At 47.8% G+C, this 22439-nt stretch overlaps 1 protein-coding gene across 2 annotated transcripts in view; it reads left to right on the top strand.

Annotated features, from left to right (window-relative positions):
• ABL1 (ABL proto-oncogene 1, non-receptor tyrosine kinase) overlaps nt 1–22439 on the top strand; it is a 141537-nt gene that overhangs the window by 114466 nt on the left and 4632 nt on the right. For both annotated transcript variants that reach the window (XM_055400927.2, XM_055400928.2), the window contains exons 4-10: nt 2599–2871; nt 11661–11745; nt 12400–12577; nt 14391–14575; nt 17093–17245; nt 18830–18919; nt 19267–19431. In XM_055400927.2, the coding sequence (XP_055256902.2) occupies nt 2599–2871; nt 11661–11745; nt 12400–12577; nt 14391–14575; nt 17093–17245; nt 18830–18919; nt 19267–19431 (1129 nt within the window). The remainder of the gene's footprint in view (nt 1–2598; nt 2872–11660; nt 11746–12399; nt 12578–14390; nt 14576–17092; nt 17246–18829; nt 18920–19266; nt 19432–22439) is intronic.

The following is a 22439-nucleotide window of genomic DNA, read 5'->3' as shown; positions in this document are numbered from 1 at the left end:
CTGGTCCCGGGGGGTGCCTCCTTGGAATGACTTTTCCCTCCTCTCATCACTCCTTGGTAGGAAAAGTGCCCACCAGCTGAGCAGCCGGAGAGAAAAGGACTTGGGGGGCGGGGGGTGGTCTGCAGCCTGTAGTGGTGCGGTCAGAGTTTTCCAGAGAAGGACAGGGCTGAGGAGCTCTCCCTGGGTGCCCCACTCCGTCGCCTCTGTGAACGGCAGGTGCACTGGTGACTCAGCACTGACTGGGGTGCCGCGTCGTCAGTGTGCAGACAGGAAGCTGAGGGCAGGCTCAGCGGTGCCTCCTCTGCCTGCCCCCAACCCCGCCTCATTCGGGGGGCCTGCAGGTGGCCCGTGGCCTCTCCCTAGAGCGATTCACTCATGGCTTGGTCCTCGGCGCTCTGAGGTGTGAAGGTGGGGCCTCCTCACCCTGACTGGTCCTCCCACCCAGAGGTGCCCTCTTCCTGAGGGACAAGCTCCCCAGGGCTGCAGGATTGTTCTGCACGGTTCTTGGGGTTAGAATTTTATTTTAGTAGAATTGCTGCAAAAAGATTGCAGATTATAAACCTGAATATTCATTGAAGGACTGATGCTGAAGCTGAAACTCCAATACTTTGGCCACCTGATGTGAAGAACTGGCCCATTGGAAAAGACCCTGATGCTGGGAAAGATTGAAGGTGGGAGGAGAAGGGGACGACAGAGGATGAGACAGTTGGGTGCATCACTGACTCGATGGACATGAGTTTGAGTAAACTCCGGGAGTTGGTGATGGACAGGGAGGCCTGGCGTGCTACAGTCCATGGGGTCACAAAGAGTTGGACACGACTGAGCGACTGATCTGAACCCACAGTTTGCCACTGGCTTGCTTGATTTTTAAAAATTTGTCATCTTCCCAAGCAAAGAAAGATCTCTTATTAAGGACTCCTATTTACCTCTTGAGAGCTATAGATGGGATCAGCTTGTAGATTTGTTGTTATTTCCTTCCTTTAAACTGTTTTTACTGTCTAAAATTGCAGACATGCAGAAAGTAACAGAGCCTTCTGTTGCCAGCAGCTGAGGCCGCGGCCCTGCCATAGGTGTTCTGGGCTTTCTCTTCCTGTGTCTTCTTTTTTCTTAAGTAGGAAGTTAATACAGCTGCAGCTGACTGATCCTGTTCCTTCTGTCCCTCTTGCCTCAGGCATCACCACTGTCCCAAATCTGTATTCCTCCTTCCCATATCTTTGCAGTTTGGGCAAGGCTTACGAACACCTAGTTGTGATTTTAAAGATCCGTTCCACCTTGAGCGATTGTCAGCTGCCCTTAGTGAGCCAGCAGAGTCACTTGTATGCCTGGATCCCAAGTGTTCTCTGTGAATTTTAATGTGAATTGGTTTTGGTAAGGAAATACCCCCTCACTGCATCATTGAACCAAAAAGAAGGAAGAAAGATAGCTGTCCTGTCCTCATGCTGCTCTCTGCCAGTCTCTGCCTTTGCCTTCCTCCCCTTTGCAAGTTCAGACGAAGATGCCACATGGAGGGGTTCGCTGTGTGGGTGCTCACCTGCCATCAGTCTCAATTCGAGACTGACGTGTATTTGTGTATCTATCCCTTCTCCTTACTTCCCTGTGCTGGAGGGGGCCGTGTGGCCTCTGCAGCCCTCCACGCCCCCACTCTGTCCTGAGAGAGAGCTGGCAGGGCATCCCACATGGGCATGCCACAGGCATTTGCAAGTCTTGGCCTCTGATGCTTCCTACTCAGCCCAAATCAAGGGAGTAAGAATGAGAAGGAGATTTACGTTTTATTTAGTGATTTTAACCTCTGATCACTGTTGTTGCTGTTCAGTTGTTAAGTCGTATCCAACTCTTTTGCAACCCCATGGACTGTAGCCCACCAGACTCCTCTGTCCATGGGATTCTCCAGGCAAGAAATACTGGAGTGGATTGCCTTTTCCTCCTCCTGGGGATCTTCCCATCCCAGGGATCAAACCCACATCTCCTCCATTGGCAGGCGGATTCTTTACCACTGAGCCATCAGGGAAGCCTGATCACTGTTTAGTTCCAGATAATTATATCATTATAAGTTTAGGGTAATAAACATAATTATTATAATTCATTTTCTTTTCTAATCAGCAAATACTAAGTTCTCCTCTTTATTAATTTAACCAGCAACATTTATTGAGTGCCAGTTATGTGCATGTATCTTTTTCTGGACACTGGGGACACAGGATAAAAGCAGATGGCTGAAGGGCTCTATTCTCATGAAACGCATTCTGGTGGGTGGAGCTAGACAGTGAGCAAGCAGGTGGGCCAGGAATCATCAGCCCGAGGTAAGTACAGGGCCGAGAAGTGAGACAGGTGGTGAGAAGACTGGCGCTGAGCCGTGGCTGTGCGTGGGCCAGCCAGGCACACTCCACGGACTCTGCCAGTGTGCTCAGGTTGGCTGCAGAGAGCTGCGGGTGGAGGATTTCACAGAAACACAGAGAGAGTGATTTTCTCCACCCGGGGCCCTGTGTGGAGGGTGGTTCCTCTGAGGGGCTGCCGTGCATTAAGGCTCAGCAGACAGAGCTGGCCTCCTGAGTCATTGGGCTCTGTCTGCTTGCTGGCTGAAGGCTGTCCCTGTCTCCCCAGCTCTACGTCTCCTCAGAGAGCCGCTTTAACACGTTGGCCGAGCTGGTCCATCACCACTCCACTGTGGCTGACGGGCTCATCACCACTCTCCACTACCCGGCCCCCAAGCGCAACAAGCCCACTGTCTACGGCGTGTCCCCCAACTACGACAAGTGGGAGATGGAGCGCACAGACATCACCATGAAGCACAAGCTGGGGGGCGGCCAGTACGGAGAGGTGTACGAAGGCGTGTGGAAGAAATACAGCCTGACGGTGGCCGTGAAGACCCTGAAGGTAAGCCCGGGACCCGCCCAGCAGGCCGTCCAGCGAGACCAGGCACTCACAGTGCCTCAATTACAGGGTGCTGTTGTCCGCTGGGGTACAGCCACGCGTGCTCCGTCGCCTGCCTGCACACCCGGCCCCGGGCCTGACTCTCGGCACACACGGTCTGGGTTTCTGTGAGCGGGTTGACTCATTCTCTTATTCTCCACGTGTTTCCACATATGCTGAGAGCTGAGACATGCTGTGGGTTTTTTTTTTTGTTTTTTTTTTTTGGTGTAAAACGATTAGTCATTTGAAGGAGTTTTTTCATTCTGTGGCAAGGGTGTTTTAAAGCTGCGGGTTTCCGTTCAGTTTGTGTAGCATTTGAATCACTTCCTATTGAGTTAAGAAGGTGAGGGTGGGTGGGCAGGGAATCTCTTGAGTTTTGTAGGAAACAAAACCAAATCTGTGGATTTTTTTTTTTTTTTAAGATGTGAGAGCAGATGCACTAGGTGTTTCTCGTAGGTTCCAGTTCTCTATATCATGTGTCCAGACTCCTGGAAAGACGAGTGTGGGGCTGCCCCGACCAGGAGGCATTAAGAAAACATGGGGGCTTCTTGCTAACTCAGATACTGTCTATTCTGTACCCTTGCCTGTGATGTTCCCTCTCAGCTGATGCTTAGTGTTTTTAGCGTCCAGGCGGCTCTTAGGATGCCCAGGGAGGGAAGTTTTAATTTGCAGGCCTCCACCTCCTTAAAAATGTGACCCACAGTTTTAGCTGTGGCGAGAGTGTCCCCTAGTGTTGACCTGTGTGGTTTTCACTTGTAAACTCCCGATTCCATTGAGCTGTGCCCAGAAATGAGAGAGAGGGGAGCCCCGTTTTGCAGCTATTGGCAAAGAAGCAGAACTGAAATACCCACCCCTGGGGAAAACGAACCCAAGTGTGTATGTGCTTCTTCTCGAAGGTCGTTTGGGTGCATGTGGCCAGAATGCCTGCCCTTCCAGGACCCGATTAATTCCCTAATGCCCTCACTCAAAGGCGGGACAAAGTAGAAGTTGTGGTTTCTGGATACGAAGTGACACTTTAGAGAAAAGATCACATTCTTTAGTCCCAGAGACCAAAGGTGGCTTCCTGGCCTTCATACTGACTGCGTCCCCTTAGCTTAGTCCTTGGGTGCAGGATTGATACTTGGGGGAGGGGGGTGGCATGGATGTTTTGAGGACTCTTGTATATTTTCCAGATAGTGAAGAATTTGGTAAATGATTATCAAGATTTTAAAAATCCTCTTATTTGCCAGACCCTGAGCTTAACACTGAGATTGTGAAAAAGGAATTGGACAGAGTTCTTTGCCTCGGGCTAAGTCTAGGTAGGTACAGTTGTCTAGTTGTAAGTAGGTAGTCTGAAAAGTGCAAGTGTTAGTCTCTCAGTTATGTCCACTCTGCGACCCCATGGACTGTAGCCCACCAGGCTCCTCTGTCCATGGAGTTCTCCAGGCAGGAATACTTGAGTGGACAGCCATTCCCATCTCCAGGGGATCTTCTTGACCCAGGGCTCGAACCCGGGTCTCCTGCACTACAGGCAGATTCTTTACTGTTGAGCCACCAGGGAAGCCCTACTAGGTAGTCTAGTTCGTAGGAGAAATGGGTTGGTGTGCCAGTCACTGCACCATGTGTGACAGAGGCTGTGATCACGATGGGAGCTCAGAGCTGTAGTGCCACGCGGGGACGAGAGGAGGGACGGGTGAGCGCTGCTGGCCAAGGAGAGGGCAGGACGGGCCCCGAGCGAGCCACAGTGGCAGAACAGGGTGAGCGAGGGGACGGAGCTGGGAGAGGGAGGTAGCAGGCAGAGCAGACTCGGCACGTCTCAGAGGCCTCGAGCCCACCTGAGGAGCTGGGGTGCTGTCCCGGAGGCAGTGGGGCACCCTGAAAGTTTTGATGCACAGGAAGAAGGTGATCGGATTCACCGCTCCTGGGGCAGCCCTGTCAACAGGCTTCGAATGAACTCAGCGGAGGCCTGGCGATGGCAGGGAGACGTGTGCTCCCGCGTCCCCATGTGCCACAGCCACAGACCAGGCCCTGGGAGACAAGGCCTCGGCTGGCTTGCAGAACTGGTCAAGGCTCAGGCGCTACTCACATGCTTGCCAGGATTTGCCAAAGCCAAACAAGGGGAAAATCACAAATAGTCGGCAGTCTGGGAGAGGCCTTTTTGAAAACTTGAGAAGGAGGTAGCAGTTGCACTTGGGGAAACCACAGCCCACTAGCTGTGCCGAGCCATTGTTTTCTGAATAACTGAAGATGCTTCTAGAGGAGAGGCTCCGTGGAGCTCAGGGGGTCTTTATCCTGCCCGTACATCACAGTTATCTGGAAGTGGGTACTTTCCAGAACGTACTTCTCTAATGATGCATTATTAAGCTTCTTATACTTTTAATGATTTTCCCTAAGAGCCTTATTAACTTATGATCCCGCAGCTCATGAAAAAAATTACAGAATATAGTTGCATAGATTTCTGTGACTAGTCAGTCATTCCAAGTGGCAGCTAATTAGGGAAGGGGGAGTGTTTCATTTTCTAGAGGTGGATTAACCCAATAATAAGGTACTGAGCAATGGCTAAATAAATGATCCCTCCTTCCAGACTACCCTGTTCAGAAAGCATGTGTCAGTATGTTTCCTGCTTATCAGATCAGCCTGGTGTCAGCATTTGGGGCATTCATCTCCACTACACACATAGAGAGTGTGTGTGGGCTCTGAGTGGCAGTGGTGGCTGTCGTTTACTGATGCTCCCAGCATGCCTGGCAGAGTCTGAATGCTTCATGCTCTACATAGAGCATCTCATTTAATCCTTCCAACCTGAAGAGAAGGCTGCTGATTACCCCTACCATTTCAGAGTTGAGAGACCTGAAGCAGGGGAAGGTTCACTAACTGGCCTGGCGTCAGTTGCATGGCTGGCAGTGACAGAGGCAGGGCGTAAACCCAGACACCCTGCTGTCAAGCCCAGGTCTTTCGAAAAATTGATATGCAGCGTCCGATTCCTCGTCCATCATGAAGAATACACACAAACTACAGTTAGTTCAGTTCAGTCGTTCAGTCGTGTCCGACTCTTTGTGACCCAATGAATCACAGCACGCCAGGCCTCCCTGTCCATCACCCAACTCCTGGAGTTCACTCAAACTCATGTCCATCACGCACTTTAAAAATCGCCTTTCCCAGCCCCCGTTCCCTTCCCCCCAGGCTGTGCCCTGCCTTTCTCGTGAAGCGTCTTGGGAAGCCCTCATGTTCCAGCCCAAGCTTCTGTCCGTTCAGCCAATTCTCACGGAGGCCCTCCTTGTTCTTCCTGTTTGGGATCTCAGGGCCCTCTGCGGACGGAACCAGACCCTCCTTAACCAGCAGGGGAGCAAGGCCCTGCTTTTAACCACCACTCTGTATTGATCCTCCAGGCCTCACTGGTCGCTCCCTTCAGGGCAAAAGGAAGACCCGAAGAGAGAAAAAGAGGACACTAGGTTGACCCCTATGGTGGGAAACTGGAATTACAGCAACGGCCTCCTCATAGGGAACGTTCAGTTTGAATTTTGACAGTCTTCAGTCTTGAGCTGTCTAGTAAGAGTTTGTACATCAGTCATCTTTGTATAAAACAGCTGTATAAGTAATACAATTTGGAAAAGTCTGCCATTGGTCTAATTGTGTTAATATTGACTCTAAGCTAGCTGACAAATTTACTGTTAAAATAGCGGAAAATAGCACTGTTGAAAAAAGTTGAAGCTTAACCCCATACTCACTTGTTTACCTATTTTTCCAGTAGGTAATATACATACATAGTTTCCTCCATCCTTGAGTTTCATGTCCTTCCGGAAATAGTCCCCACGCGTGTCATCTTTTTTAACCATATGGTAGCCTGCTATAGACACTGCTCTGTACCTTCTATTACTATATCTTGGCAGTTCCTCCTTGACAGTACTCAGAAGGTGACCTTGTTTTTGGTCGATATTTTAATATCTTACCAGCCTTCCGTAGACATGCATCTTCTCTCTGTTGCTTTGCTATTACATGGAGTGTACAGTGACTCTCTGTGTTTGCACTTGTGGGAGACTGAGCTGGTAGGTCAGTTCCTCAGAGCAGAAGCTGCTGGATCCAAGTGCTCATACCACTGTGCACTCCAGCACCCGTGTGGAGGAAGTGCCCATTTTCCCCACCTGCACCAACACAGTATGTGTTTGGTTTGGGTTTTATATTACTCCCCAACCCCCACCCCCAGGAAGTTGGTCTTACTGGAGAGCTCCAGTCCCGAGCAGAGAAGGGAAGGCCCCAGGACACCAGGAACCCCGGCCCGTCTGTGTGGTCGCTCTGGCTTCGTGAGGAGCCATGTGCTGGGGAGAGGGGCTGCTGCCCTGTTGCGTGGGTTCCCTCTGGCCATGGAGCTCAGCACAGCTACACTGCTGGGGACCAGAGTCTGGGGTTCCTCTGAGATCGTCCCCTGTGGACTTTTCACTTGAGCTTTAAGCCCCCACACCTGATTTGTGAACCAGCCGTCTTCCTTACTCTAGCTCAGAATCTCCCCCATCTCTCCTGCGTGTTGATCCTGGTTGAGCTGATGGTGCGGGGTGGCACTTCAGTGCGCTTGTAACCGTGCTCCTCTGACGTCAGGTAAACATGAAACGTGGAAGCTGCTCTACCGTAGACACGAGCCCAGCTCTGCGAAGAGGGAGGTCTGGAGAGGACTGAGAGCTGGGCTAGACTTAAAAATGGTGTTTTCTCCTGTGCCATAGAATTCCTACTCTTGGGGATGAGACCAGTGAACAAAAAGGATGAAGCTACCTGTGACGTGTTGAGTCTGAGAGAATGTGAAAAAGACCCAAAAACCAATGTTAAGTGAAGAACCAGCCTGTCTTCCATACAAGCAATATGTTCAGCCTGCTTCTCAGGAATAGAGATCAGCTTTCTTAATGATAGTGACAGTGAGTTCAGGAATGGTGATACCGTGTCTGGGTGCTGCCCTCAGCGCTTTCTGTGTACGAGCCAGATAGCGCTCTTCTTTCCATGCGGTAGGTGAGAGAACAAGTTCAGCGATACTGTTATTTGTCATGTAGTGACTTACCGTGGTGACATAGCAGCAGAGCTCGGTAGGGATACCTCACGAGCACCCTCTTAACCACTGGGCCAGCCACAGCTTTCGTCCGCATCCAGTCAGGCCTTGTGAAGAGAGGCCAGGGGACCCATCTCCCTCCTTGACAGACAGGACTGAGATTCACAGCCTTTACTCACAGTGTGGCCTTTGCCCTAATCATTCAGAATTTCTTTTATTTCACTATGTAAATGGAAGAATCCTCTTCAAAAAGGCGATGGAGATTTTTAAAATGAAAGGACTATAACAGGATAGCATCAGGGATATTTCCAGGTTAACACAGCTCCCAGTCTAGGATGCCGTTAGTCGTTTAAGTTAAAAATTGAACCAGGCCTGCTTCCAGCAGGGGGAGACAAGTTCACACAAGATTGTCCTGAAAGATGAAAAACAAGGAGTTAAACTGTCCACATGCCATGTGTGTGTGCGTGCGTGTGTGAGTGAGTGAACGGAGAGAGAGGATGCCTTCGAAAACCAGTGTTCCTTTGCACATCCACGCCCCTCAAGACCTGGAACATGGTTCTTATAGAAGAGTCAGTAGCTACAAGAGCAGTGTTACTTCGGAAATGAGCTCACTCTGCGTGGTTCATTATAGGGGCCTTTACGCCCACAAGCCTTCATTCAAGGGCTGCTTATTAAACATACTGTTGGCTGAACAAGAGTCTTACAGGCCCTGGTCCTTCCCGTGAGTGGCATTGAATCCTGTGGTTCCGGCAGGCACTTGCCCTCCAGCAGTCGATAGTGTGTCACTCTGCTAGATCAGAGCCCTCCGCGCCAGAGACAGTGTGGTCTGCGTAGTGTGCTCAGGAGCAGAGAAGGTGGTGGCAGGGGTGTGTTCTTTTCCCACCTGTGCAGCTTGACACAGAGACCACCCAGGATGTTTAACTGACCTTAGAATGGCTCACCTTTTTTTTTATTTTTTTTAAGCAATTTTATTTCTTTTCGGCTTTGCTGGGTCTTTGTTGCTGCACGGCTCTTCCCTAGCAGTGGTGAGTGGGGGCCACTGTAGAATTGGGGTCCGTGGGCTTCTCTTTGCAGAGCACAGACTGCAGCACGCAGGTTTCAGTAGCCGCAGCACGAGGGCTCAGTAGTTGCTTGAAGAAATCTGCAAACAGTAAACACTGGAGAGAGTGGAGTAGAGAACCTTCTTGCTCTGTTGGTGGGAGTGTAAACTGATAGAGCCACTGTGGAGAACAGGGTGGAGATTTCTTTAAAAACTAGGAAATAGTTGTGGCTCGGGCTTACGTTGCTCTGCAGGGCATGTGGAATCTTCCCAGACCAGGGATGGAACTCAGGCCTCTTGCATTGTTTGGTAGAGTCTTTTCTTTTTTAAATTTATCTAGTTTTAATTGGAGGATAATTGCTTTACAGTATTGTGTTGGTTTCTGCCATACAGCAGCATGAATCTGCCATAAGTATACATGTGTTTCCTCCCTCTTGAACCTGCCTCCCACCTCCCACTGCACCCCACCCCTCTGGGTTATCACAGAGCACCGGTTGAGCTCCCTGCGTCATACAGCAAATTCCCACTGACTGTTTTACATATGTTAGTGCATATGTTTCTATCTCAATTTGTCCCATCCTCTCCTCTCCCCACTGCGTCCACAAATCTGTTGTCTACATGTCTCTAATACTGCCCTACAAATAGGTTCATCAGTACCATTTGTCTGGATTCCATATGTATGATTTAATATATGATATTAGTTTTTCTATTTCTGATTTACTTCACTCTGTGTAACAGGCTGTAGTTTCATCCACCTCACTAGAACTGACTCAGATTTGTTCCTTTTTATGGGTGTGTACTATTCCCTTGTATGTACACGCCACCACTTCTTTATCCGTTCATCTGTTGAAGGACATCTAGGTTGCTTCCAAGTCCTGGCTGTTGTAAATAGTGCTGCAGTGAACATTGGGGTACATGTGTCTTTTAAAATAGTTTTCGCGGGGTATGTGCCCAGTAGTGGGATTGCTGGGTCATATGGTAGTTTTGCTCCTAGTTTTTTAAGGAATCTCCATACTGTTCTCCATAGTGGCTGTTATTAATTTCCATTCCCACCAACAGTGCAAGGTTCCCTTTTCCCCACACCCTCCCCAGCATTTGTTGTTTGTAGATATTTTTGATGATGGCCATCATCTCATACAATGAGGTGATACCTCATCGTATTTTGATTTGCATTTCTCTAATAATAAGCGATGTTGAGCATCTTTTCATATTTATTAATCATCTGTATGTCTTCTTTAGAGACATGTTTGTTTAGGTCTTCTGCCAGTTTTTTGATTGGGTTGTTTGTTTTTCTGATATTGAGCTGCTGCTAGGTGGATTCTTTACCACCGAGCTACCAGGGAAGCCCTCACCATTTCTAAAGGGCAGTAAATTGTGTTTACGTTTCAGTCCCACCAAGCCCTGAGCTGAGTGATTCAGGGGCTGACACATATCCTCACTGGTCCTGCTTCACTGGTAAACACGATTGACCAGAGCAGGACAGTGCTCAGTAGAGGGTGACCTGTCCTCTGGAGGTCATCCCCAGGTGCCAGGGTGGAAACCGGCAGCTACAGTGAGTAGGACACTTTAGCTCTTTGTTTCCCAGAGGGGCAGCAGGTACAGTGTAAAGAAAGAAAGCTCCCCTTTTGAAGTAGTTGATAAAGCTTTCTTCTTGGGGAATCTAGTTTTCAAGACGTGCTCTCCCCGTCTCCCCTGCAGTCTTGCTCTTCAGACAGACTCAAAACTCCATATTGAAACCTGGGCGGGTAGGGTCTCACTTCCCTCGTTGGCCTTTATAGCAACAGACTACGTCATGTCTCGTCCACCGGCTTCTTCCTTTGGTGGTCAGAAAAGAGGTCTCCCTGACATAAGCCTACCCCCACGATCTTGATAACAGGGCCAACCTCAGGACCCAGCACCACAGCACTCCGCCCTGATAGGTGAGGAAATGTAGAAATATTGTCACATTTGCTCTGAGCATGTGCTAATATCTTTGTCTCCCCTTGGCATTTAAATACTGTGAACTCGCTAAAACATGGTGTGGACTGGTGATCACATTTATGAACCCGTTGCTAGGGGAGCTGCTAGTGAGGCTTGTTTTAGGATCTGAGTAAATTGACCTGACAGGTAGTGGTGATTGCTTCATTAAGGGCTGTGTGAGACCATGTTTCTGAGAAACTCAGCGTCCTCTCTTGCTGCCACACCTTGAGGCCCTGTTCTTTGGTAGTGCTGTACATCCTCTTGTGTCATCAAGGTCTCTTCTCTTGAATCAAGTACCTTTCGGATTCAAGTGATTTTTTTTTTTTTTTTATGTTAAGCATTTCGGGAGTCCTTGGAAACCAGCCATTCCTTAGGGAAGTGGTACCATGCTTGTGGTGGTTGCCTTCACACATCTCCCTCCCTCCCCATAAACTTCAGTAGGTCATGGAAACAAGTAGTCTGCATAGAGCCACCCACCAGAGCAAGTCACCAACATACCCAGCCAACTTTGCTTTTGTGCTCAGGGTAAGAATTCAAAAGCTCCGCGCCATAGTGGAAAATTGTTTGTGCTGTCGGGCTGATGACCAGCCACCTTGGAACCTGTCCAGAAGGATGTCATGGTTGAAACGGGTGGACCAGGATCGTTGCCCGTCAAAGTTCCAGCTTCTGTTAACCATTCAAGTCGTACTTCCCCACTTGAACACTTTCCTTGCTGAGATAATGTCATCACTTCTTTCTTTCCTGCAGGAGGATACCATGGAGGTGGAGGAGTTCTTGAAAGAGGCTGCAGTAATGAAAGAGATCAAGCACCCCAATTTAGTACAGTTACTCGGTGAGTGTGAGGGACTCTGAGCTTTGAATTAAACTCTCCGAGTGATACAGGCACTGTTGGAGCAGAGGTGAATGGCTCACTGCCTTAAGGTTTCTGGTCTGTACATCTGTTCCCTGCCTGCATCAGCCCTTGGTACAGAGAGGCCTGTGTGGAATGGGGGTGTGTGTGTGTGTGTGTCCATGCACCCGCACAAATAAGAGATGGCGGGTGTGTGTGTGTGTCCATGTGTCACACGAGTGAGAGAGAATGTTATAACTTTTAAGTTGATACCCAAAAGTGGTCAAGCACAAGTCTCAAATCAGCATCTTGAAACCTAAAAATTTCAGAAGTTCCTTCTTGAAGCGATCCTGTACATAGAAATATCCATATATCCATTGGGGTGATGATTCCGTGTGTTTGATGTGGCCTGGCCTCTGCTCTTGAACTCGGCAGCAGCCTTTCCTGTTGAAGCCCATGGGCTTGAGAGGAAAAAAAAGGAGGGCCATGTCCCTCCCGTGGGAACGTCATCTCAACCCATGAGTGCATGGAGTCATCGCAGGACGTCGGGGCAGAGTGAGAATGCGTCTCAGGAGCCTCGTTGTTCAGGGCTCCTCTTTTCTGCTGTGTGTTCCATTGGGAGCGGAGCGGCACACTGAAGCCTAGTCTCATTGGCAGGGGTCTGCACCCGGGAGCCCCCTTTCTACATAATCACTGAGTTCATGACCTATGGGAACCTGCTGGACTACCTGAGGGACTGCAACCGGCAGGAGGTGAATGCCGTGGTGCTGCTCTACATGGCCACTCAGATCTCGTCTGCCATGGAGTACCTGGAGAAGAAAAACTTCATCCACAGGTAGGAGCCCCATGAGGCTGCCCTCCCCGCACCGGCAGAGGCACGGGGCAGCCACGGGACCCGGGCATCCTTTTACAAAAGAGACCCAACCTACAAGGTCTTCTGGCTCGGCCTCTGACTTTTTTAGTGCCGGCAGCTCCTTGGACCTTGGAGCAAAGGCAAACACCAGGTTCCTGACGTTGCCAGCTTCGGGCGTGTGGCCAGGACTGCACTCAGCCCGGCCTGACCCTTGGACCCACAGAGCAGTTATCCCCAGACTGAGAAGTATTTCAGTGCAGAATCATTTTGGACTAAGAGGAATATTGAGTGAAGTTCATCAGAAGGCCCCCCTTTTCATTGGCAGGGCTCCCTGTGACATAGGGCACCTGTTATCCTCCAGGACTAGGGTTCATCAGTCGTGCTGTGACCTCTTCCCAGAAACCGCTGGGGCGTTTTTTCCCCACAAGCTCTCAGAAAAGGCCCTACCTGGGTTTTGTTCCTGTGTTGTGTGTGTGTGTGTTTTCCCCTCCCTTCTGGTAATTATCATTTCATTCTCCACTTAACTTGCTGTCATCTGGTTCAGGGATGTTTCCACCATTGTCAGGATTGTGTATGCGTAGTTCTAAATTAAGCATCTTGGCTGTTTCAAAGCCTGGAGTGTTCTGACCTTCAAGCATGCCACAATTATCTTGGTCTCCACATTCTTTGCTGGTGGAAATGGCTTCCTAGCAGAGTGATGGCCTGTGCAGGACAGGGCCTGATGGGCTTTGCCGGAGTCTTCTATACAAGATGTTCTTCAGCCACCGTGGTGACCTTTCCTTCCCAATTAACTCAAGTATGAAACCTGTACCCGGGACTTCATAGTGAGGAGTAAGAGGAGCATGTGTGAACTGCTGGCGTTGCCTTGTACAACAGATTTTTCTCTGCTCCATGAGAGTCTGCTTCAGAGGCTCCTGTCACTCAGGAAAGTGAAGCCTCTGAGGCTGCAAATTGAAATTTCTTGACTTCTGGTTTGCCTTGCACGGCTCGGTTCGTTCTCTCTTCATTCACTCAAAATGCTTTACCAAAATCCTATTAGGCACAGCCCTCCTGGATTTCCTTTCCCTCTCATTGCTGGTGATCAGGCTATCTCATACAGCCATCGCCTTCAGCGGGTGCCTCTTCTCATTCCGCATTCCAGGCTGCCTTGCGATTTCATGGTTAACGTCCGTGAACCAGAGATTAGGCTCCTGCCTCCGTGGGAGAATCAGGAAGCGAAAGGAAGCCGATTATACAGGAGAGAATCCATAGGATACATTTGGATACGCATCAGGAAGAAATAGGAAAGTGGGAAATACAATTTGGATAAAGAATGTCGTGGGCTTTATTCTATCCTGTTGAGTCTAAATAGGACAAGCAGAGACTCACTCTGATGTAAGTTTCTCGAGATCAAAGCCTGGCCTGGATGTCCACTCCCTGTGCCTGGCACAGGGCAGTAGTAGCTGAACAGACTCTTAAGGACATTGTCCCCCAGGCATCAGTCAGTGCTTTACTGTTAATTCACTACCACTCATGACCACCCTAAGAATCAAGCACCGTTATCATCATCTTCATTTTATGGGTGAGAGAAGCGAGTCCTAGGGTGATTTACTCACTCCAGGTCACGGGGCCAGGGAGCCTGTTTCCCCGCCACCCTCTGCAGGTAGAGCTTGATGGTTACTATTTACAAGTAGATGTATTTATTTAGGATCTCCATTTTCCCATTGTGGGTGTTGCACCTTTGTAAACAGTGGTGGAAGATTTGTAAGGCTGACAGCCAGCCAGGAACTCACAGATAAACTGTTTCCTTTCCCAGAGATCTTGCTGCCCGAAACTGCCTGGTAGGGGAAAACCACTTGGTGAAGGTGGCTGATTTCGGCCTGAGCAGGTTGATGACAGGGGACACCTACACAGCCCATGCCGGGGCCAAGTTCCCCATCAAGTGGACAGCGCCCGAGAGCCTGGCCTACAACAAGTTCTCCATCAAGTCGGACATCTGGGGTAAGGGCCACCGCTCCAGTTTTGTCCTCGCCCTCATTTAAGGTGGGGCTGTGTCCCCATTTTGCTTTCTCTCCTTCCCTTTCAGTTCCTTTTTCCTTGCTCTTTTGTTTCTTTCTCATTACTTCCTTCTCTGTTTCTTTTACGTCTTTTTCATTTAAAAAAATCTTTTCTCCCATGTTTTCTCTCCAAATGAGGTAAAAGTGAGGTTTTTTTTCTCTTCCAAAATAATTCAGATGAACTCTTTCCCTCAACTTAACAACTTTATGTCTTCTTCACTCTTAGATTGCCTGGATGTGCAGGGCAGCCAGCCCACCCTGCAGGCACCCAGGGTCTGCCTCTGCGGAGAGAATGCTGCAGAGTATGGTTTTGGATTCAAGTAGAATGTTCCTTTCCAAAGCCTTGTGTGACAGTATTTTATTTTTACTTTTTAGACTTTGTTATGCAGATTGTCAGCAGGCAGTCAAGGAGGCAGAGTTGCCTGATGACTCCAGGCATTTGCCACCCCCAGCTTTGCTGTCTTCACCTCGTGGTACCCTCTCACCGTATACCCCAACCCTTGTTATTTCAAAGCAAATTCCAGACAACATAATGTTTTGTTCATGAATATTTCATATGTCTCTTAAAGACGGCTTTTGTATTTGTAGAACTGCAAATTGAGTTTAGTTTCTGAATTTTGCATGCTTAGTCTCTCAGTTGTGTCCGACTCTTTGCAACCCCTTGGATTGTAGCACCACCAGGTTCCTCTGTCCATGGGATGTTTCAGGCCAGAATACTGGAGTGGGTTGCCATTTCCTTCTCCAGGGGATCTTCCCAACCCGAGGATCAAACCCGTGTCTCCTGAATTACAGAGTCTTTACCCGCTGAGCCATCAAGTAACCAGTTTCTAAATATTAGCAAATATCAATGTTTAAATTTCCAATTAATCATAAAAGTCACACTTTTTTTTTTAATCTGTTTGAATTGGGGTGAAAATACAAATTTTCCAGTGCAATTAGTTGATGATATCCTTTCTGTTCTGTTCTGTTCAGTTGCTCAGTCGTGTCCGACTCTTTGCGAGCCCGTGGACTGTAGCCTACCAGGCTTCTCCATCCATGGGATTCTCCAGGCAAGAATACTGGAGTGGGTTACCATTTCCTTCTCCAGGGGATCTTCCCAACCCAGGGATCGAACCTGGGTCTCCCGCATTGGGGGCAGACGGCGTTAACCTCTGAGCCACCAGGGAAGCCCGATGATATCCTTTAGGTCTCTAATCTTTAAACTCCTTTCTTATCTCTCTGTGTCTCTTGCTGGTTATTTGTGGAAGAGATCCTGCCATTTGTCCTTTAAAGTCTCCCACATTCTGGATTCTGCTCACTGCTTCTCATGTTCCTCAAGTCTTCACTATTCCCAGAAAATGGGTAGTTGGACCTAGACACCTTGATCACATTCGGGTTTGACTTGTTTTGTTTTGGTACGAGTACTTCATAGGAAGGAGAGTACCTTTGATCAGTAGCCCCTAATTCTTGATTTTCCCTCTCTGTCTAGAGCCACTGATTTATGAGGGGGTTGCCAAATGACAGTTCTCTAGTTCTGTCGTTCCGTATTCATTTATGAGTTCCGTACTTCTATAAGAAAAAACTTCCTGTCTCCTACCATTTGATTACAGTAGGGGGTACAGTTCATACAGGAAAGACAAGATGAATATAAACTTCCTTGCCATTATTTACCAGTTTCCATGATAACAGATTGATTTCTTAATACATTCCAGTGGTGACCAATTAGGTTTTGTTTTTCTTTTGTAGTATTATTACAAGCTCTTGGATTTAATTATATTTGAGTATATTATGGATTAAGCCACTGCAGTTGTTTTTTAAAATTGATGTTCAGATCGTCTCAGCTTTGACCCGTGGGGACTTCAGATTATTCCTGGTTCTTTCTGACAAAACCCTATAGTCTTCTGTAGCATCTGTGCTATCTGAAATGAATGAAATACTCCAGGTTCATTCTCTGCCCCAGACCTGAACCACCTGCTTCTCCAAGGAATTATGGTTCCTTGGTGGGACCTGGAGTTTCAGTGATTTCGTTAGATTTTAATGGAATATTTACTTCCAACTCATGGAAGGGACCTTAGAGATAACTTCACGTACCCAGAAGGGAGAGGTACCTGTTGGAGGCACGTGGCTAATTGGTCACAGAGCCACAACTAGAAATAGCCTCTTCAATTCCAGTCCTAGGTGCCTTCCACCACATCTACCAACAAGATGGCCATGCTCCCTTAAAGTCCCTGGAGGGGCTGGTCACCCTAGGCCTCTCCTCTCCTACAGCTAGTCCGTGGGAGTGAGTGACCAGAAAGCCTCATTCTGTTCTGTTCTGTCCAGGGCTGTTGGTAATTAAGAGCCTCATGACATGTCACAGTTTCTGGGCTGCTCCTGAGGTTGTAAGTTCTGAAGTCTGCTGCACGGTTAGCCGGCTTTAAATGTGGTGCAGTCGAGTCTGAAACGCACCTTCAACAGCCTTGCTCTTTATGTTTTCTTTTAGCATTTGGAGTGTTGCTTTGGGAGATTGCTACCTATGGCATGTCACCGTACCCAGGAATTGACCTGTCCCAGGTGTATGAGCTGCTGGAGAAGGACTACCGCATGGAGCGCCCGGAAGGCTGCCCAGAGAAGGTCTACGAACTAATGCGAGCATGTGAGCCTTCCCCTGCCGGTTCCCATGGGGGTTCTGTAGGCCACCCAGTGCGGGGCGTGTGTGTCAAGTGAGGGGTTGAAAGTGCTCCATTTCCTCTCTTCCTTCCCATTCTTCAGAAGCAACTGCTGTGACACTTTGCTACCTTTTTTTTTTCCTTTAACTTTTTTCCATGTTTCTGTGTGCCTTTATTCATACATAGTATTTTAAGTGTGAGGGTTTTTTGTTTTTCATGCAAAATGAGACCAATGGATACTAAATCTGGGTGAGTAAAAGTCACTCAGAATATTTGCCTACTCTACTAGGAATTTGCATTTATTAATAAGAACCCCAGGTTTAACAACCCTGTGAACTGTAACCCGCCAGGCTCCTCTGTCCATGGGATTGCCCAGGCAAGAATACCGGAGTGGGTTGCCATTTCCTTCTCCAGGATCTTTCCAACCTAGGGATCCAATTTGCATCTCCTGCATTAGCAGGAGGATTCTCTACCGCTAAGCCACCAGGGAAGCCCATATATATTATGGACCCTGAAATTTCAGCAATACACACACACACAGACATACAGACAAACACAGACACACACACACACAGACACACACACACACACACACACGTCTCTTTGTGTGTTATATGTTTGGTGTATTATGTTACAGGTGTGTGTATATGTATGTTATATGTGTGTTATAGGTTGTGTGTGCATAAGTATATAATATATGTGTTTGCATATATAAAATGTATAAAAATTTATCACCTCAACTTTTTTTTTGTACTTAGCAGTGGAACAGGCCTGTCTTTCCATGTCTGTGATTCAGAGCAAGTGTACTCTCTTCCCCCCACTTTCCTGTCTCATACGTTTATGTAGCTATCTGGCATATCTATTGCATGATTTATTCATTCATCCAGTCCTCTTTTGATGAGCATTTGGTTGTTTTACACATTTGTTGTTGGTTTCTTTTTTTTTGGTCATCATAAACAAGGCAGGAACCAGCACCCTCATACATAGACCTCTATGCACTTTGCTAGTACTTCTAGAAGTTGAACTGTTGGTTCAGGGAGCTATGTGCATTTTAAATTTTGATAGGTTTTATCATCTTTTTCTCAAAAAGGTTATATGAATTGATAGTCTCAACAGAAGTTTCCGAGAGGGACTCTGTGTCTTCACCTAATGGGATTTAGTCATCCCTTAATCCTCATTTTAACCTTGTTTTAATTAGTACATCTTTCCTGATGAGGAATTGGGGCTTTGATAACCATGAAGTAAGGGTAAGGTAGGAAGCCAGCTACTGGGTTTAGTAACTTTTCCTACATTTGCTGGAAGCAGGCTGGTAAAATCCTATTTGTAAATGTAGTTGTTGCTGTCAGCCTGTCTCTGGGATTTTAGACTCCTTATTCCTGCCAGTATCTAAAATTTTCTCAAATTCTCAATGTCTGTAATAGGACACAATGACATTCATCACTTTAACTTGTCACAGCAAAAGATGCTTAAGCAGGATTGGAATGTTAATTTCCAGACTTTCCATTGAGAATGTCTCGTCCCCCCATGTTAGCAAGCCTTCGTGGGCAGTCTGACTTGGGTCTCATTCGCAGGTTGGCAGTGGAATCCCTCTGACCGGCCCTCTTTCGCTGAGATCCACCAAGCCTTTGAAACGATGTTCCAGGAATCCAGCATATCAGACGGTAAAGTGCCCGTCCTGGGGGTGCCCCTGTCAGGGAGCGAGGTCGACATGGGAGGGACAGCCGTGTGGGGCCCAGCCCAGGCCTTCAGTCCACTTCCTGCTAGAACACGTGGTCAGCATCTCACCTGAGACCAGAAAGCGGAGCAGGGGTGCTGAGGGTGGCTTTCTGTCTCCTGCAGCCAGGGTTCTGAAGATTGCTCAAGTACTGTTTCTCCAGAGTGTGTGTCCCTTTTCTGTAACCGTTTATAGATGGCTACTGTTGCCTTAAAAAGAAAAAGCCACCATACCACAATGATACCACTGCTGATGACTGCTGGTTTTGTTCTTAATTTGTTTGGTGTTTCTTAGAAGTGGAAAAGGAGCTGGGGAAGAAAGGCATGAGAGGCGTTGCAGGTACCCTGCTGCAGGCCCCAGAACTGCCCACCAAGACGAGAACCTCCAGGAGAGCTGCTGAGCACAAAGACACCCCCGACCTGCCCGAGACACCCCACTCCAAGGGCCCAGGAGAGCCCGGTATGTGCCCACCCCCCACCCAGCCTCGGGGGCCCCAGGGAGTCGACCCTGAACTGAAAGGCAGGCACATCCCTCGTGAGTGGGCCAGCTGCAAAGCGAGGAAAGTTCTCCTTTCCTCTGCACTCTCTACCCACCCCAGCCCCTGCCCCCATCAGTTAGGAGCCATTGCTTCGGCAGTCAGTCGAGTCAGATAGGCAGAGGTGTTCATGTTCCTACCAGGAACAAACCCACCTTTTCGTGTATTCACACTGGTTGTGGTTGTTCTGCATTGTGGACAGATAGAGCAATGATAAACTCTGAACCAAACAAAGAGCAGCTCGTTGTGAAAGCACTGATATGAAAAGCTCACTGGTGCTGAGGGAGCCATGAGACCCCCATGGCAGAGCTGGGGTCCTCTCGTGGTCCCTGAGAAGAGACTCTGGTGCTGTCCCCTTGACTAGCGAGGGCAGTGGGAGTGCTGCAAGAGGGGTTAATATGAGCAGACATGGATCCAGTGCTTCCTGTGTGCCAGGCTCTGCTCTGAGCAGGGCTGCTCTGGTTTTGCAGTTACCCAACCAAAGAAAAATTACAGAAGTCTGGATTCCAGAGCAGACCAGCTTAGTGGAGATGTCTGCAGTGGGCCAGGTGTCTGGGTTTTTAGCTGCTTCTAGGGGGTTGCTCTGATGGGCCTCACACTCTGGGTGAATGGGAAGGGACAGGACAAAGCCAGAATCTACAAGACTCCATGATTCCAATTTTTTTCATCATGTTGTTATTCAGTCACTCAGTCGTGTTTGACTCTTTGCGGCTTTGTGGACTGCAGCATGCCAGGCGTCCCTGTACTTCACCATTTCCTGGAACTTGCTCAAACTCATGTCCATTGAATCAGTGATGCCATCCAACCATCTCGTCCTCTGTTGTCCCCTTCTCCCCCTGCCTTCAGTCTTGCCCAACATCAGTCTTTTCTCATGAGTCGGTTCTTGGCATCAGGTGGCCAAAGTATTAGAGCTTCAGCTTCAGCATCAGTCCTTCCAATGAATATTCAGGCTTGGTTTCCTTTGGGATGGATTGGTTTGATCTCCTTGGTATCCAAGGAACTCTCGAGAGTCTTCTCCAACACCACAGTTCAGAAGCATCAATTCTTCAACATTCAACCTTCTTTAGGATCCAGCTTTCACATCCATATATGATGACTGGAAAACCATAGCTTTGACTAACTGCATGGACCTTTGTTGGCAGTGATACCAGTGCTTAATACACTATCTAGGTTGGTCATAGCTTTTCTTCCAGGGAGCAGGCATCTTCTAATTTCATGGCTGCAGTCACCATCTGCCATGATTTTGGAGCCTAAGAAAATAAAGTCTCTCATTGTTTCCATTGTTTCCTAGTCTATTTGCCATGAAGTGATGGGACCAGATGCCATGATCTTCGTTTTTTGAATGTTCAGTTTTAAGCCAGCTTTTTCACTCTCCTCTTTCACTTTCATCAAGAGGCTCTTTAGCTCCTCTTCGCTTTCTGCCATAAAGGTGCTGTATCTGAGGTTACTGATACTTTTTCCGGCAGTCTTGATTCCAGCTCGTGCTTCATCCAGCCTGGGATTTCGCATGATGTACTCTGCGTATAAGTTAAAATAATCAGGGTGACAATATACAGCCTTGACCTACTCCTTTCCCAGTTTGGACCCAGTTTGTTGTTGCATGTCTGGTTCTAACTGTTGCTTCTTGACCTGCATACAGGTTTCTCAGGAGGCAAGTAAGGTGGCCTAGTATATCCCAGCTCTTTAAGAATTTTCCACGCTTTGTTGTGATTCACACAGTCAAAGGCTTTAGAGTAGTCAATGAAGCGGCAGTAGATGTTTTTCTGGAACTCTCTTGCTTTTTCCATGATCCAGCAGATGTTGGCAATTTGATCTCTTGAGTCCTCTGCCTTTTCTAAATCCAGCTTGAACATCTGGAAGTTCACGGTTCACGTATTGCTGAAGCCTAGCTTGGAGAATTTTGAGCATTACTTTGCTAGTGTGTGAGATGAGTGCAATTGTGCAGTAGTTTGAACATTCTTTGACATTGCCTTTCTTTTGGATTGGAATGAAAACTGACCTTTTCCATTCCTGTGGCCACTGCTGAGTTTTCCAAATTTGCTGGCATATTGAGTTTACATCATCTTTTAGGATTTGAAGTAACTCAGCTGGAATTCCATCACCTCCACTAGCTTTGCTCATAATGATGCTTCCTAAGGCCTACTTGACTTCTCATTCCAGGATGTCTGGCTCCAGGTGAGTGATCACAACATCATGTCATCTGGGTTATTAAGGTCTTTTTTATTTAGTTCTTCTGTGTATTCCTGCCACCTCTTCTTAATGTCTTCTACTTCTTTTAGGTCCATACCATTTCTGTCCTTTATTGAACTCATCTTTGCATGAAATATTCCCTTGGTATCTCTAATTTTCTTGAAGAGATCTCTAGTCTTCCACATTCTATTGTTTTCCTGTATTTCTTTGCATTGATCACTTATAATTTTCCACAGTTTGTTGTGATTCACACAGTCAAAGGCTTTAGAGTAGTCAATGAAGCAGCAGTAGATGTTTTTCTGAGACTCTCTTGCTTTTTCCATGATCCAGCAGATGTTGACAATTTGATCTCTGATTCCTCTGCCTTTTCTAAATCCAGCTTGAACATCTGGAAGTTTTCGGATTTCTTCTCTCTCCTTGCTATTCTTTCATCATGTACCCATATTTTAAAAGTTGAATGTGTAGCTCCTATACATAGGTATTATATATGTACTTCTGCATGAATATATTTACTATGAAATATAGCAAAAATATACACTTAAAAGGTTGACATAAGAGATAAATTATCCTGCTTTCTTGGCACATTCCCTGGGCCGTCTTGCTTACCCTGCTTCGACAGCATCTAGAACCTGGCCCCTTCATCCTTCTGTTAGTTGTCCTGACATCAGGAAGTGGAATGGTGGTGGGGAGGAGGGGCCGCTCTGAGAGCTTGCGGTTTATTAAAAGGCCAGTGATAAGCCAT

The sequence above is a fragment of the Moschus berezovskii genome, chromosome 11, assembly GCF_049115385.1.
Source record: "Moschus berezovskii isolate FMDL1 chromosome 11, NW_MosBer_1.0, whole genome shotgun sequence".
Taxonomy (NCBI): domain Eukaryota; kingdom Metazoa; phylum Chordata; class Mammalia; order Artiodactyla; family Moschidae; genus Moschus; species Moschus berezovskii.
The sequence above is the reverse complement of the archived record's forward strand: the minus strand, read 5'-3'. Positions and strand labels throughout refer to the sequence as shown.